This window comes from Callithrix jacchus, chromosome 1 (genome assembly GCF_049354715.1).
Source record: "Callithrix jacchus isolate 240 chromosome 1, calJac240_pri, whole genome shotgun sequence".
Classification (NCBI taxonomy): domain Eukaryota; kingdom Metazoa; phylum Chordata; class Mammalia; order Primates; family Cebidae; genus Callithrix; species Callithrix jacchus.
Genome location: NC_133502.1, coordinates 128994273 through 129009648, shown reverse-complemented (window position 1 = coordinate 129009648; position 15376 = coordinate 128994273). Strand labels below are relative to the sequence as shown.

Here is a 15376-nt window from a genome sequence, read left to right as displayed (position 1 = left end):
TATCCCCAATACACTATGCATGGGGACTGATTCCCAAGACAAAAGCAATCTGTTCATGTGTTTCACCCAGAAGTAGACTTTGGTTCCTCTAGTCAAATCTAAAAATGGAGTAGCCATCAACAAATAAAAGGGCATTTTCACAGAAACATGGAAGTTTGAATAAAAGTGAAAGGTAGAGGAATTAAGAAACTGAAGACTACGAAATTGAGGTTGGATGGTAAAGACAAAGAAATTGTTATTAATGTTAAGCAGTTCCCTTCCCTGTCCAGGTAGATTTCAGCTCTGTTGAGGCTCCATCAGATTTTCAGCCCTAACCACCACTTCCATGGGCACCACTTCCTTTAAAAGAAAGCTTTCTCTCATGCTACAGGGATTTGGGTGATGAGGAGTCAGAGCTGAGGTATCCTAGAAGAAACAGGTGGAGACTCTCATTTTGCAATATACAACCAATTGCCCTCCTTTTAAAACTTTGTCTTCCTCAGCACTCTGAACCAAAATGATTCTGTAAATAAAAATTGTTCACTCTAAGGAGACGTTCACTTGTGTAGTTCCTCACCAAAGTTTTTAGGCAACAAATCCATAATTTGTTGTTTTCTTCCTAGCCAATTTAGCATCAGCTGAAATTTTTTAAAATAATATAATAAATGTTGATTCAAACTCACCTAGGAAGATTAGAAAGGGGAAAAAAGGCACTTGGCATTTAAATCTTCAGAAGAGAATTTAATAACAGGTTCAGCCTGTTTAATGACAGGCCCAGCACCACACCCTTCTCTTATTATGTTTCATCATTACTGCATAAATTTCCTTTACTACTCACGATAAATAAAAAATTAAATGCTTGACAAAGTGGATTTAAACAGGTAAGAGTGCAAACAAAGATTTGCTGTACAAATATGATGAAACTGGGATCTCAGATTCTTAAAGTATAAATTTTTTTTGTCTATGTGTTCCAGGTTGCCACTCTCAATCTCTAACTAGTTTTTTTTTTTCTTTTTTGAGGGTTATATTCATAATGCAAAGATGGAAAGAATTTAAAGGCACATGCAAAACAGGATTCTCAGAATTTTTCTCTATTATTATGGTTGACTAATTCAAATAGGAAGACACGTCCAAAAGAAAATTGCTAAGGTTGACACAAGATATGAAACTTACGAAGTTCAAGTACTGCCTGGGATGAATTTAACTTGTATGACAGGTGCAGAGCTGTCGCTTTCAGACATCTTAAGAAAGACGGAGTTATTTTCAGTGCCTTTCTCTCAGCCACAAGGGAGCCACCAACGTCTCTCAAGTGAAACCAACTGGCCTAAGGCTGACGGAACAGAAGTCCTCTGCTCCGCCTACTGGGAATTAGAAGCTGAGGGCAGTGGGTCAACATTCCCAAAATCTTAGCCTTGGATTTACTGGACATCCAGCCAGCAGTGCTGCCGGCGTCCCGGCGGCTCCCCGGCCCAGTCTCTGGCGCATGCGTCCCAGCACCTTTGGGCGGGCTTCCCCGCCGCCGTGACGCGTCGACCGGGCCGGGCCTTCCCGCGAGCAGGCGGGCAGGGGGCGGAGCCTAAGGGGGAGGGGAGAGGCAGGCCCCTTGGCCCAGCTGAAAACTGAATTCTTTGCCGGCTGGCTCCCCACTCTGCCAGAGCAAGGCGGGGCAGTGAGGACTCCGCGACGCGTCCGCACCCTGCGGCCAGAGCCGCTTTGAGCTCGGCTGCGGCCGCGCGAGGCGCTTTTTCCCAGAAGCAATCCAGTCGCGCCGGGTGGTTCTTGGGGCCAGGAAAAAGCCCGGAGCTAATACCCGCCGCTCTGACATCGAACGGGGCCGCAAGCCGCAGACGCACGGCGGAGGGGAATGAAGCTGAGTCCAGCTCTCCCAGGAAGACAGTGCGCCGGAGCGGCGTGGGAAAGAAGGGAGGAGTGTCGTTAAGTTTACCGCCCACGGTGGATTACCCGGGCCGCTGCGCGTCTGGGGGCTGCGGAATGCGCGAGGAGAACAAGGGCATGCCCAGTGGGGGCGGCAGCGATGAGGACCTGGCCAGCGCCGCGGCGCGAGGACAAGTGGAGAAGGTGCGACAGCTCCTGGAGGCCGGCGCGGATCCCAACGGAGTCAACCGCTTTGGGAGGAGCGCAATCCAGGTAGCTGGGCCCCGGGGCCTCGCCGGCAGGGGGCGCGCGAACGCGGGGCGCGGCCTCGGTGGGTCGGGGCTGGAACCTAGATCGCCGGTGTAGACTTACGCAGCAGTCTCCCTTGGCCGGAGGTGTACAGCCCAGGCATAAAACAGGCTTTTACCCAACAAAAATCCTAAAGAGAGAGATTGAAAAACCCACTGTTTCAGCTTTTCTTTAAAATATTGTTTTCTGCCATCTCATGATCAGAAATGCAAGGAATAGATTGAATTGGGAAAAAAAGGAGAAAGGGAAAGTTTATTTGGGGAGGAAGACTTGTCTGCCTGCTTTCAACGATACAGATAAGTAAACTAAGTTATACATTCTGGATTGGATTTAAGGAATTCTACAAAATCATAGTACATGGAAAAAATTCAATGTAAAGTTTTAAGCTACTATATGAAATCTGTTGTATTGTTTTCTCATAAAGGTTAATTGAATTCAAAGTAATAAGACTGGATTCCTCAACCACAGTACTTAGTTCTTTTTATGTTAGCAATGTCTTATAAGTGATGCATAAGAGAAAAATATATACATATAGTTCTATAGATTTTTCATTTAATTATCATACTCAGTGCTCAGATTACAAAAATATTCCTGCAGCTACTGTTAGGTCCTTTCTGAATGACAAAGGATCTTCATAAATAAGGTATCTTTATCTTCATTGTTAAAGTACTTGTATTCAATGTTTACAAATCCTGCTTTAATTAGTACTGATATTTTTAATTTCTTTTACAATCTTAGGACAACACTTTTGTACTTTACCATTGGCTATTGGTCATATTCAGTATTCACCTCACTATCACCCTCCAAAACTAAGCTAATACTAAGGGATCTTGTTACAGTGTAGATTTTATAGAAGTGTCCATTTCTTTTGAATTCTTAGAATAGAGGTAAAACAAATAAGGGATATTTTAAAGGAGCAAAAATATTGTAAAGTGGTTTTTTAAAACTTAAAATTCTATTAATAATTATAAAAACAAGTTATATATATAATTCACCATTTTCTGAAATACTAAGAACAGCTATTTTCCCCTCTGTTTTCTATGTAAAATACCTTACATCGCTAGTAAAAAAATAACATCATGGTTTTCAAGGGAGGAAATGAACATTTCTAATATTAATGAAATAAGCAAACAAAACATGAGAAGTATACTGCCTTTCAATTAAATGGTACATTTTAAAGTACATAAACCCATAACTTGATTTGGGACATTTACCAAAAACTGTCTTATAATTAACTTAAAATATGTCAGCAAATGTTTTGATAATGTTCATGTACACAAATGGCTGCTATAGGATTACTCCTGCAAAACGCTTTTTCTAAGTTATGCATCATCCTGATTGACTGCTGACATCCAAGCTCTTTTTATTTATTTTATTTTATTTTTTATTTTTTTGAGATGGGGCATCACTCTGTTGGGCAGACTGGAGTGCAGTGGTATGATCTCAGCTCACTGCAACCTCAGCTTCCAAGGTTCAAGTGATTCTCCTGCTTCAGCCTCCCGAGTTTTGGGGGCTGTAGACCGGCCCCACCACTCCCAGCTAATTTTTTTTCTTTCTTCTTTTTTTTTTTTTTTGTAGTAGAGACAGGATTTCACCATGTTGGCAAGGCTGGTCTCCAACTCCTGACCTCAGGTGATCTGCCTACTTCCGCCTCCCAAAGTGCTGGGATTACATTACCTGGCCCAAGCTCTTTTTATATAGCAAAATATTTACTATTTAACGTTATAAAATCTTAGCTATTATACAATCCTATAGTACATGGAAAAATATAAATATATTGTTAGTTTTACATTACATTAAATATATTACACTCTAAATTTAAAATGATGAACTGTTTAACAAAAATCATTTGTTCTCACAATTTTATAAGATTTTGCATGATTTAATTTACTTTTCCCTTCTAATCTCCAACTTTGGCTCAAATTTCACACTACAATCTCTTTATGAACACAGACACAAGATAAAAGCCTTCCCCGCAGGATTTGCTGAGAACTAAACTTTTTTAAAAACATAGTGGTTGATTTTCTCCCCTAAACCATTACTCCCAACTTCTGACAAACAGTAGTTGGCTTCCTAGTAAATATTTTGAGACCTAGATTATGGAGGAGGGGTCAGCAAGGCAAATAATTTGAAACTTTAAAAGCCAAATAAATTTAACTGTGCCTATAAATCATTTAACAAAATAGATTCCCATGTTCCGATGGAAATCAAGATTTGCTTTCCACAATGACGATCATCACTTTACCATCAACTTTCTTGTCTCTGCACGTTTAGAAAATAAAATGGCATTTAATTTGTACTGAGTAGAGTATAACCTGAAGGTGGGGTGGGAAAGCAGATTGCATCAGCAAATGAAGAAACACCAGACACCGGAGACTTGAACACCTCTGCACTGGGTGGATACTTCACAAATAGGTGTTTGTTTAAAGGCTCCGCCCACCTCACCCAGGCCGGCACCTCCCACACCTGACTCCACCCTGGCTCTGACCACTCTGCTCTCTCTGGCAGGTCATGATGATGGGCAGTGCCCGCGTGGCAGAGCTGCTGCTGCTTCACGGTGCCGAGCCCAACTGTGCGGACCCTGCCACTCTCACCCGACCGGTGCACGACGCTGCCCGGGAGGGCTTCCTGGACACGCTGGTGATGCTGCACCGGGCAGGGGCACGGCTGGACGTGCGCGATGCCTGGGGCCGTCTGCCCTTGGACCTGGCTGAGGAGAGGGGCCACTGCGATGTTGCAGGGTACCTGCGCGCGGCTGCGGGGGACTGACACCGGGTTCCCCAGCCGCCCACAACGACTTTATTTTCCTCCCCAATTCCCCACCCCCACCCACCGAATTAGATGAAGGCTGCAAAAGGGGAGCAGCAGGAAGCCTGTAAACCTACAGGCTGTCTGAGACTCGCAGGAAGGGGGAGCCTACCAGGAATAACCTTCCATACTTTTTTTTTTTTCTGGATCCGGCCCTCGACACTCACCGTGAAGCCAAACACAGGCGGATTTCCAGTGATACTTAGGAGTGTGTGAAGTTCAGGTGTCGTTTGCTTTTCCGGGTTTTCTCAGGGAAAGTGTATATGAAATCCTTGACCAACCCTGGTGGCTACTAATCTTCCAATGGATGACTCCAGCGCTGAGTGGAAGACAGTCGTGATTGGCATTTGGGTGGGGGCAGTCCATGCGTTCACCCCACTGTCTGCTGAGGAGTTCTGGTGAACCCACAGGTTAGGCCCTAGCGGGGGGTGGGGGGGGGGGTGGGGAAGAAAACCTGAAGACTGAGGACAAAGTGGACGAGGGCTGAGGTGGGCTTCAGAAAGTGCTCGGTGCTTTTTGTCTGGCCGCTTGGCAAATCCAGAGCGGAAACCACACTCTCTGGAAGCGCTGGGGACCCGTGCCCAGCTCCACCAGATAGCAGAGGGGTAAGAGAGGACATGCAAGCGAAGACAGATGTCCCCCCAAAGATCGTCGTAGTCCTAAAATCCCTGGACCACGACGCTGCAGAACACCTTTGCAGAGGGTGTTGGCCTTTGTTCTTACTGCACTGAGGAGAGATTACCGCGGCATTCCGGAGGCAAACTGCGCAGGATGAGATGGTGAAGTGGAATGAGAGCAATTGTAAGGGTTAACTGTAACGTTTTGTTTCTTAAACACAAGCGTGCGCGCGCATGAATTGCTACTTTTTGCTTTTATGATATTTTGTATTTTTTTAGTTGTTCAGTAACTGTCTTATTTAATGCAGAGATTTTAAATAACATTATAACTAGTGGCTCTCAGTTAAAACGTAGAAAGAACTACAGCTCTTAAATGTAGCCATGGCACTGTAGCAAGCTCTGTGCAAACGCCTAGATTGCTTTCTCCTTAACCTATTTATTTCTTTGTTAAATATTTCTGATTGTTTCCTTTATAGAGTGTCTCAGAGTGCAGAGGTCAGACTAAGAAATATTCCAAATGTCTTTTAGAAGATAGATGCACTTATTTAGTAAATTATCTGGGGATATTTCCCAAAAGACTGCTGAAAAAAATAGATTGAGTATAAAAACTGTTGTAAATATATGATGGCTTGTGGGATGTCCTACTATCTACTGAACAAACTAAAGATGCACTGCTTTGGGATTTAATTTCCAGTGTTGCTTATTATATCATTGGAAAAAACTGATACTTCACTGCTTTATAAAGAATTAACAGATTGAACTCCAAGAGATGGGTAATTTGGTTTAAAAATATATGTTCATGGATTTACCACTAACTCCTGAGAAATGTTAAAGGTTCACAGGAGTTCCCTTATCTCAACATTTGTAATAATTATTTATAAGCAATACCAACAATGTATAAAAACTGCTTACATATGCCATAGAAAATTAAACATAAAATTTATACATGTATTATGCTTCTGAATGCTCATTCTACTAACATTTAAAAGAGGCAAAAAGAAACAGAAAAAAGTGATTTGAGAGTAGAGACTTGTAAGAAAGAGCACATTTGAGCTAAACACACAACTCTTCACTGCTCTACCAATTCCTGTTCCCAAAATGAACATATTTCTGGGGAAAATTAGTTGAGAATCAGAGCATATATCACTGGGGAAGGGATATGTTTATTGACATATAATCTGTACCAGGCATACATTAAAATATATTTGTTCATTTAATACTTAAACCTGAGAGATAGGTAGGTATTGTTTCCCAGATGAAAACAATGAGGCAAAGAAATATCAAATAACTTGCCAAAGGTCAGAAGATATTCATTCCATGGATGCAAAAAGTAAGTGCATCTGGTTCAAAAGCTTATTATGGTTGTCTTGCTTTTCTTCCCATTGCACCAGCGTGTCCTCCAAAATCATTAGTGATACACATGAAGATAAGAAAAAAAAAAAAACAGAAATATACAATGATCTCCCTCATAAGTTTCTAAGGAGGCATTTCTTTCTCTAACTTCTGGTAAATACAAACAGCTTGTTTCAAATCTATTTTAAAATGTCAACAATATGGAGAATAGCCCCCCAAAAAACACCTATAAAAACCCAAAATTTTGGAACAAAGATAATGGAACCTCCATTTTCAAATTAAAGCACACAAAGGGACAGAAAATGTAATTCTAGTTATCACTTAAGCACTCAACATTATGGGCTACAAGAATAATATTTTTAAAGTTATAGTATTTTACAATTACTAGAAAACGTTCTGTATGAAAGAAGTCAGTTGATAATTTAAAATCTCCCATTTGATTTATAAAATCCCTTACCTTAACCTCTATGTCTTAAATTCCAAGATGTTTAAATTTGCTAGTTGCACGATACTGGGTCATGAAAACTTATCCCTTGAATTAGATATGAAAACATGTTACTTCATTTCTAGAAAGATTCTGTAACTTGTGGAATCTTTCCTAATGACAACTGATATTAAGGGAAACTAAAAAAAAAAAAAGTTATTGCATATTACATAGTGCTATATTATATTGTTTTTTTTTTTGTTTTGTTTTGTTAGTTTTTTCTTTCTTTCTTCTTTTTTTTTTTTTTTTTTTTTTTTTTTTGGTATAAAGCAAACCTAAAACATTATTGGGTATCAGTTACCACCTGGTTGTACTGAAATAGTAACTCATTAATACCATGTAAAAATTAATTCTATTTTTGAAGCCACCTGGCAGACAGGTTTAGCTGTTTCATCAACAGCCTGAAGAAGTATATACTGTTAAATTTGTTAAGGATTTCACTTTGAAGGACACATGCAAAAACACAGTTACTATTTTTATGAGTCCTGTTTCTGGCTCCATTGTGTAACTACAGAAAATTGCATATACTTGTTAAGTTCTATATCTAAGTCTAAGACATTATCAAGATTTGTACAAATTCTACTACCTGACATTTATTCCAAGAAGATCTGGAAAGTTAAATAAATTTCAAAATTTAATAATATTCATTTGGCTTCATTTTTGTCTTTTCTTTTTCACCAAAGTGGATAAATTTTTAAGGGTGTTTTGCTATGAAAGCAAAATCTATGTAAAATTTCCTGTGCTTTAAATGGTTAAAATTAGTAATTTCAGAACTAAGGAATGAAACAGATTCAAGAGAGCTTGAGACTGATAAAACCTCAACTCTTGGAAAATGTATACTTAGGAATGCTTTCATGACACTTTATTTACCTAGTATGGCAAGCACAATATAGTGTCTAGGGCCAAATAATTTATCTTACGAAGCTAGGTAACTGCCCTTCAACAAATATACACAACTGATTTCATTTACACTTACACTGAGATTCTACATTGCCCTCCCTTGTTTGGAAATAGTAAAAACACAGTGTGTGCATTGATATGTAATAGTCAATAGGGTTCTTTTTCTCTTTTGCTGACTCTATAATTTCTCCCTCAATTGTTTTAAATTTTAAAACTTATGCTCATTTTCTTTTTATGCTTTACCAGAGATGGATTTTTTAATCATAGGGCATAATTTTTACAATGTTCAATACACTGCTACTTTATCAAAAGCTGAGCAAGTAGAATTAATACTCTGCAAAACTTAGAAACATTATCTGAAGAAGCACTCTTGTGAACTGCCTTCTGGGGCAAATGTGAAAGCCAGTATTTTCTAAAGTACAGTAAGATCTGCCCTCATGTTTTATGTCAGCAACTAATCATAACCAAATTCTGACACATTCACTAGATTTTCAGTATTAACAGAAACTGTTTAGTTATTTGATGAAAACTCAGCGAATAATGCTTAGGTTGGTGTATTTCACAGTGTCCAATTATTAAGCTACAAATAGAAAACTAGATACACAACCACATATATATGAAAATAAGAAAGTTTTAATTTTAGAAATTATTTGAAGGAGCAACAGTCAAGCCTGAATACTTTCAATATCTTCCTAGTCTATTTATAATGACAGGAAAGAAAGAGAAATGAAGGAAAGGGAAACCAGGACTCAACTGGAAGATAGAAGACCTAGAGTCCCACAATCGTTCTTTAACTAATTTGATATATGAGTGCAAACATCTCTACTACTATCCTTCATAGCTGAAAGTTTCTACAAAACTTTTCTCCATTTCATCTATCCAAATGAAATTACTTCTTTCTTGCCTCTTAAATTTCTTACTCAGAAAATTTTAATGTCATTCCTCATAAAGAAAAAAAATACTTCATTTTACAGAAACACAGTAACTTTCATATATAGACCCTGTAATTACATAATAAAAGAAAATTTGAACTAACACTGGTGCTGCTAATTAATATGTAACTGGCACGTACTGTACATTAAGAACAGTAACATACATTAATGTATGAGTCAAAAAGCACCAAGCCTGACTTACTAATTTGAGGTGTGAATAAACGTAAAACTAAGATTTTGCTGGTAATAGAACTAAGAACAATGTATTAGGATGACATGCTGACTACCTCACAGCGATCCACATTATACTAGAAGTCTACCAAGGATTCCAACTACCTATTAATCCACTTCCCACTCAGAAGCCCCTGGCATTAGACTTCCAGTAGATAAATGGAGTCAGCACTGGCACAGAAAATATTTTACAACAGAGTTCCACTCAAAACTTGAAGACCTATTACAATAAGTAAACCATGTCTTATTTCTTATATTTGGCCTCCTCCCCAAATGCATAATTTGTCTATCCTCTCATTATCAATGCTCTCTATTATGAGAATCTCCTCTTACGTGACCTCTGGGTCTCCATTCTAATTTAAACAAATTCCCATCTACCTTCTATCTGTGCACAAATTCTTCCATCTCCTTAGCTAAAAACTTTTAGTCTTGGATAAAAACTGGGTCTTCCTCATAATTCCATTACACTTTTTTCTGCACCACTTACTAGGTACTGAGCTATGGGTAACAGAGTAGGAGTCAGGACCAAGAACGAGTGTTTGGTATTTAGGTGGCTCTCAATATAATCCCAAACCAAATATGTAAGGATTATCCACTCTTCTTCAGGTTTCTCTCTTCTCTTAGTATAAATAATTTCATTTTTTCTTTAAGCTACAAATAATATTATCGTTTGTTATATATTTTAGAATATATTTATAATCAATAATACATAAATATAAAACAAGAAACAGTTTATTCTGTTTACAAACTCACAGACAAGTCAGCAGATGATTGTCAATACAGAGTTTTCTTCTGGAGGGTGACTGTTGGAAAGATGTATATGGCATGACTCCTCATTCCATCTGAGTTATGAGTTTCTAAGCTCTATCACTTTTCCTAGGGCACAGAGGTACCCTTTCATCATTCCGTGAATCTCCTGCTGAAGTGTCACCTATAATATTGCCTGAAAAACATTTGATCATCCTCTATTACTTGCTAATTTCTGGACTGCCTTTGATATTTAGAGTTATCACAATAAGCCTATTTCAAAATTAGTAGTTTCTAATATGTTTAAATACCACCATAAACAGAAAGATTGAAGGTCATCCCCTTTCTAGGGAAGCATAACACTTTAGTCCACATTTGCTCCCAAGTATGTATTATGTCTACACAAGAATGCTGTTTGCCTCTGCAGTCATTTGAGGGCAACAAGTTTACAACCCCTTCCACTTAAGAAAAATTGGTTCTCAACCCTGGCTCTTTGTCAGAATTACCCATGGGGATGTTTTAAAATTTAGACTGGCTGATCGGCTCCAGGTCTACAAAAGTAGAATCTCTAGGTTTGAGCCCCAACATTCCTATGGTTGTTATTCAATAATTCTTGCTCGTGGTAAACTTCCCAACAGTCTGGAAAGCAAAAAGTAGTAAGCAAAAATCTGAAACGTTCCCACCCTCACTCTTACTACCCAAAGGTAATCTCTATTACAAATATTTAATTATCCTTGCAGAAACATAAGTGCATATAATTGCAAACATCTCTCCCACAGCACGCATATTTGGAAAACATGAATGGGATCATATTATTCTGTCATTTGCTTTCTTTAATTAGCAATAGATCTTTGACAACTTCCATTGTCAGTGCAGATAGATGTACTTCATTATTTTTTTATGGCTGCACAGTTTTGTATTTTATGAATGAGGCCTAACTAAAAAAAAAAAAAAAAAATTGGTCTCCTCTCAAGTATGTCAATCATTTCTCTCTTTCTTGCCCTTTTTTTTATTGCTAATACACACTGCTATAAAGAAACATTTCTGTATATTTATACAAGTTATCTGTAGCAATTTATATAGGAGTGAAATTGCTTTAGCTGAAGGTAGGTACATCTCTATATGTGTCTGTGGGTGTAAAATCTATCCATATATATGTATATATTGTCCCATACTTACACATGTGTGTACATATGTGTATATAAACATATGTGTTATATATATTTCATATGTGTTTTGGAATAAATTGCTGAGTTAAAGTGTGTATACAAGTATATATACAAACATGAACATATAACATATGAACTATATATAACACATACTATGTATGTGTATATATGTTTCCATACATTATTTATACATCTTTACATACTTAAAATTGTAAAATAGCTGAGTCAAAGGGTACCTATATATACATACAGTTTTAATAACCATTGTAATGCTGCCTTTCAAAACAATTACACCAAATTATAATAGTAAGAGTGATTGTTTCCTGACAACTTTGTCAGTTGTCAGTCTTTTTTCCTTTTGTCAAAATTGTGGTTATATGCCATTGTTTCTGTTTATGTTTATTAACAAGTAAGATTATCTTTTCATTTATTTGTGACCATTTGCACATATTCTACTATAAACTAGTAGACTTATATTCTCTGCCCTTTTTATTGGATTGTTGTTTTACTGGATTATGTATTTACATAGTCTAGAAATTAATCTTTTGACATACATGATCAAATAATTGTTTTTTTAATCTTGTTTACGGTGTCTTTTTTCTTATGACTTTGGGGTTTTGAGTTTGAGCATGTGTACTGTTAGGAAAGTTTCTCATGAAATTTGGATAATCAAGAGTTACCTAAGGGACATTAAGTTGGGGTAGGAGGAGAACAAGACAAGGGATATTCAATAAGATTTTTCTCTCATATCTCTGCCTATGGGATAGATTTGCTGATCTAAAACAGAAAATTGTTTACCCCTGTTAAAACAAAAACTCAGAGAATTAACTCAGTTTTTAGACCAATGGAAGAGAACCCAAGAAATTTCCAATATTCAGTGACTCTGTCTGCATAAGTGACCCACCGTTAACTCACTCCCTATTGACTCTGGCCTTAAGGACAAAAGAAAGGGCACAAGGCTTGTAGTCCAAAGGACTACCTGACGATTCCATCCCTGGCTTTTCCTGGCAGTTAAGTGTTCAAGATTTGAGCCTATCTAGGCCTCATTCTTTTCACCTGTAAAACAGGGGTAATAATCCCAATTTTTGAAAGGCCACTGTGAGGATAAAATAAGTAATAAAAGTGAAAGTACATGCCCAGTTCTTCATTACTAACTTTTTTAAAGAGCACATAGCCAAAAGACACTCCGAATTCCAAAAGTTTTGGAATACCACATACCTATTGTTATGCTTGAGAGTTATCTCCATCGTTGTATTTTGCTGAAACTAATACTAAACTTAGAATTCCCCTGCATACTGCATCTGAAAGAGAAAAGGTGTTGGGTGGCAGCAGCTGGGAAAACCAAGATAGAATTTATATGTTCAAATTTTAATATTTACATTTTTTTGAACGGAAAGCTTACAACATAATTATCCTCTTATTCAGATGGCATTCCTCAGAACTACGCAATTACCATTATCCCTATGGCAAGTTCCTGTGGAGAGAAAATGATTATACTTTAAGCTATATGGGCCCAATAAATAAAGATAGATCCCTCAATTTAAATGTGATCATCAGAAAACTGAGGGTCAGAGAACCCCTCAGGCATGATGGGATAATAGGATGGTTAATTTTGCCTGTCAACTTGGCTAGGCTGTGGTATCCAGTTCTTTAGTCAAATACCAGTCTAAATATTGCTGTGGAGGTATTTTTAGATGTGATTAAAATTTAAGTCAGTAGACTTTAAAAAGATTATCCTGAATAATATGGGTGGTCCTCATCTAAGCAGTTGAAGAATTTAAGAGAAATGACTGAGGTCTCTCAAGTAAGACGAAATTCTGCCTTCAGATTGCCTTTAGATTCAAGACTTGCAACATCCACACTTCCCTGGGTCTCTAATTTGTCAGCCCCCACCATCTCCTGAGACAATTCCTTAAAATAAGTCTCCTCTCTCTCTCCCACCATATGTGTGTGCAGACATATAATCTATGTATATATAAAATTGTATGTATACACACAGTCATGTGCTGGATAACGATGCTTCAGTCAATCACAGACCACATACTGGTGGTGTCCCATAGGATTATAATGGAGGTGAAAAATTCTGTCCCCTAGTGATGCCATAGCTGTCTTAAAGTTGTAGCACAATATATTACTTTTTCTAGGTTTAGATATAAAACTATTTATTACAATTACCGACAGTATTCACTACAGTAACGTGCTGTATAAGTTTGCAGCCTAGGAGTGACAGACCATACCATATAGCCTAGGTGTATAAAAGACCCTACCATCTAGGTTTGTATATGGTATATGCACAACAATGAAATCACCTAAAGATACATGTCTGAGCATGTATCCCTGTTGTTAAGCAAACACATGACTGTGTGTACATACACATACATATGCGTGTGTGGGCACACACACAATTGGTTCTGTTTCCCTGGAGAACTGACTGAAATAGCGACTTCAAGAGATGTTTAATTAGTGCCTTTTCTCCTCTCCCTACCATGCTTTATTGGAACAACTAGTCATATTGTCTAGGCCCAAGAAACTCTTCACCGTCCCCACCCCATTCCTCCTTTAAATGACACTATGCTGGCATCCGGCATCATTTTTCTTCCAGGATGAACTAACGATTTCTAAAGTGCCTTTCCTCTGTAGGACATAAAACCGAATGCCCTTCTACCGAGGTGGAGGCCGGCTTCCGGTGGGGTGGAGGGAGGGGAATGCTGGGGGCCTGTCATAGGTGCAGAGCAAGATACAAAGAAGGATCTGGTTCCCATGGAGCTGGCATTCTACACAACAAACAAGTAAACAAATACCTAACTAAGATAACTTATTCATCCTAAGTGCTATAAAGGAAAAAATCACGGTGGTATGAGGGTGCCTGAAAAGGAAGTATTTCTGAGGAGGGGGATACTTCAGAAGAGACCTGAAGGAGAAAGTGCTAGCCTTGTGAAGAGGGAGAAAAAACAGTCATGCTAGACAGACAGGTAGCAAGTGGCCCGGGCACAAAGCACGGTGTTGGGTCAGTTCTGAGTGAACTCGACCTACTGGTGAGGTCTATTTGTAAACAACTAAATAGATATTTAGAGTGGCTAAGTAAGAGTGATCGCTAAATCGCACTTCATCCAAAAGGCCCAGTTTTGTCTTGGGTTTGGATAGAGCTTGGCAGCAATGTCAAGTGATGGGGCGGGGGATGGGGAAGGAGAAGTTTGCTGCTCCTCTAGGCTACAGCACTGCCTTAGGTGGGTGGCTCGGCCTTTGCAGGCCTCACTTTCCTCCCGTGTAAGGTGCGGCGTGGGGGGGGGGGGTCGGGGGGGTTGACGTAAGGTCAAGCCTTACGTCTGTAAGGCCCTGTCGGCTCACGCTGTGGTTCCACTTCTTCAACTAGGCCACTAGGCCCAGGCGCAAGAACAGGAAGCCACTTAGAAGCGGGCCACATTTCCAGGTTCCGGGAGCTGGACCTAGTCCCGCATCCTCTGGCACACAACCAGCCACTCAGGCCGCGGCCCACAGCCCGCGAGCCTCGGGACAGATCCGTCCAGACTGCAGGCTCCGGGTCGGGGCACCGGGTCAGCGCGCCGGCCTGAAGGCGGCGTCCTGGGCTCGACTTCCCGCGCGCTGAGAGCCGGCGAGCCCGCGTCCGAGCTCCTGGCTCAGAGCCCAGACTCGCTAGACCGCGCTCAGGACCCGGCTTCTCCGCTTTCTCGGGCCCCCCCCCCCAGAGTCCTCGACTCACCCCTCCTCTCCTTTCTGCCGCTCCTTCCTTTCCTTGCCCTGCTTTTACTGTTCCCAGACAGGACCGCTTTTCCTGTCTCCCAGCTAGAAAGGAGGAAGGGAGAGTCCAGAAAGAATCAGTGATGCATAAGAAAATGGGGGGGGGGGACACGGAGGGGGAGACAGCAGCGGGGACGCCGGCCGCCGAGGTGTCAGGCGGCCGGATCAAGGGGTGTCCGGGTGTCCGGGCGCCCGGCAGAACGTGGAGGCGGC

The 15376-nt window shown here is 39.9% G+C and overlaps 1 protein-coding gene and 1 long non-coding RNA gene across 2 annotated transcripts in view; one reads left to right on the top strand and one right to left on the bottom strand.

Annotated features, from left to right (window-relative positions):
- LOC103793377 (uncharacterized) overlaps positions 1–15376 on the bottom strand; it is a 384615-nt gene that overhangs the window by 368605 nt on the left and 634 nt on the right. Inside the window, exons 2-5 of the long non-coding RNA XR_013526722.1 lie at positions 12623–12705; positions 10242–10431; positions 5139–7565; positions 1153–2293 (exon numbers count right to left, since the gene is read on the bottom strand). This is a non-coding gene — a long non-coding RNA (uncharacterized LOC103793377). The remainder of the gene's footprint in view (positions 1–1152; positions 2294–5138; positions 7566–10241; positions 10432–12622; positions 12706–15376) is intronic.
- On the top strand, positions 1625–6537 carry CDKN2B (cyclin dependent kinase inhibitor 2B). Its single transcript, XM_017973902.4, has 2 exons — positions 1625–2127; positions 4672–6537. The coding sequence occupies exons 1-2, from the start codon at positions 1972–1974 to the stop codon at positions 4930–4932; spliced, it is 417 nt and encodes a 138-aa protein (XP_017829391.1). The 5' UTR covers positions 1625–1971; the 3' UTR covers positions 4933–6537.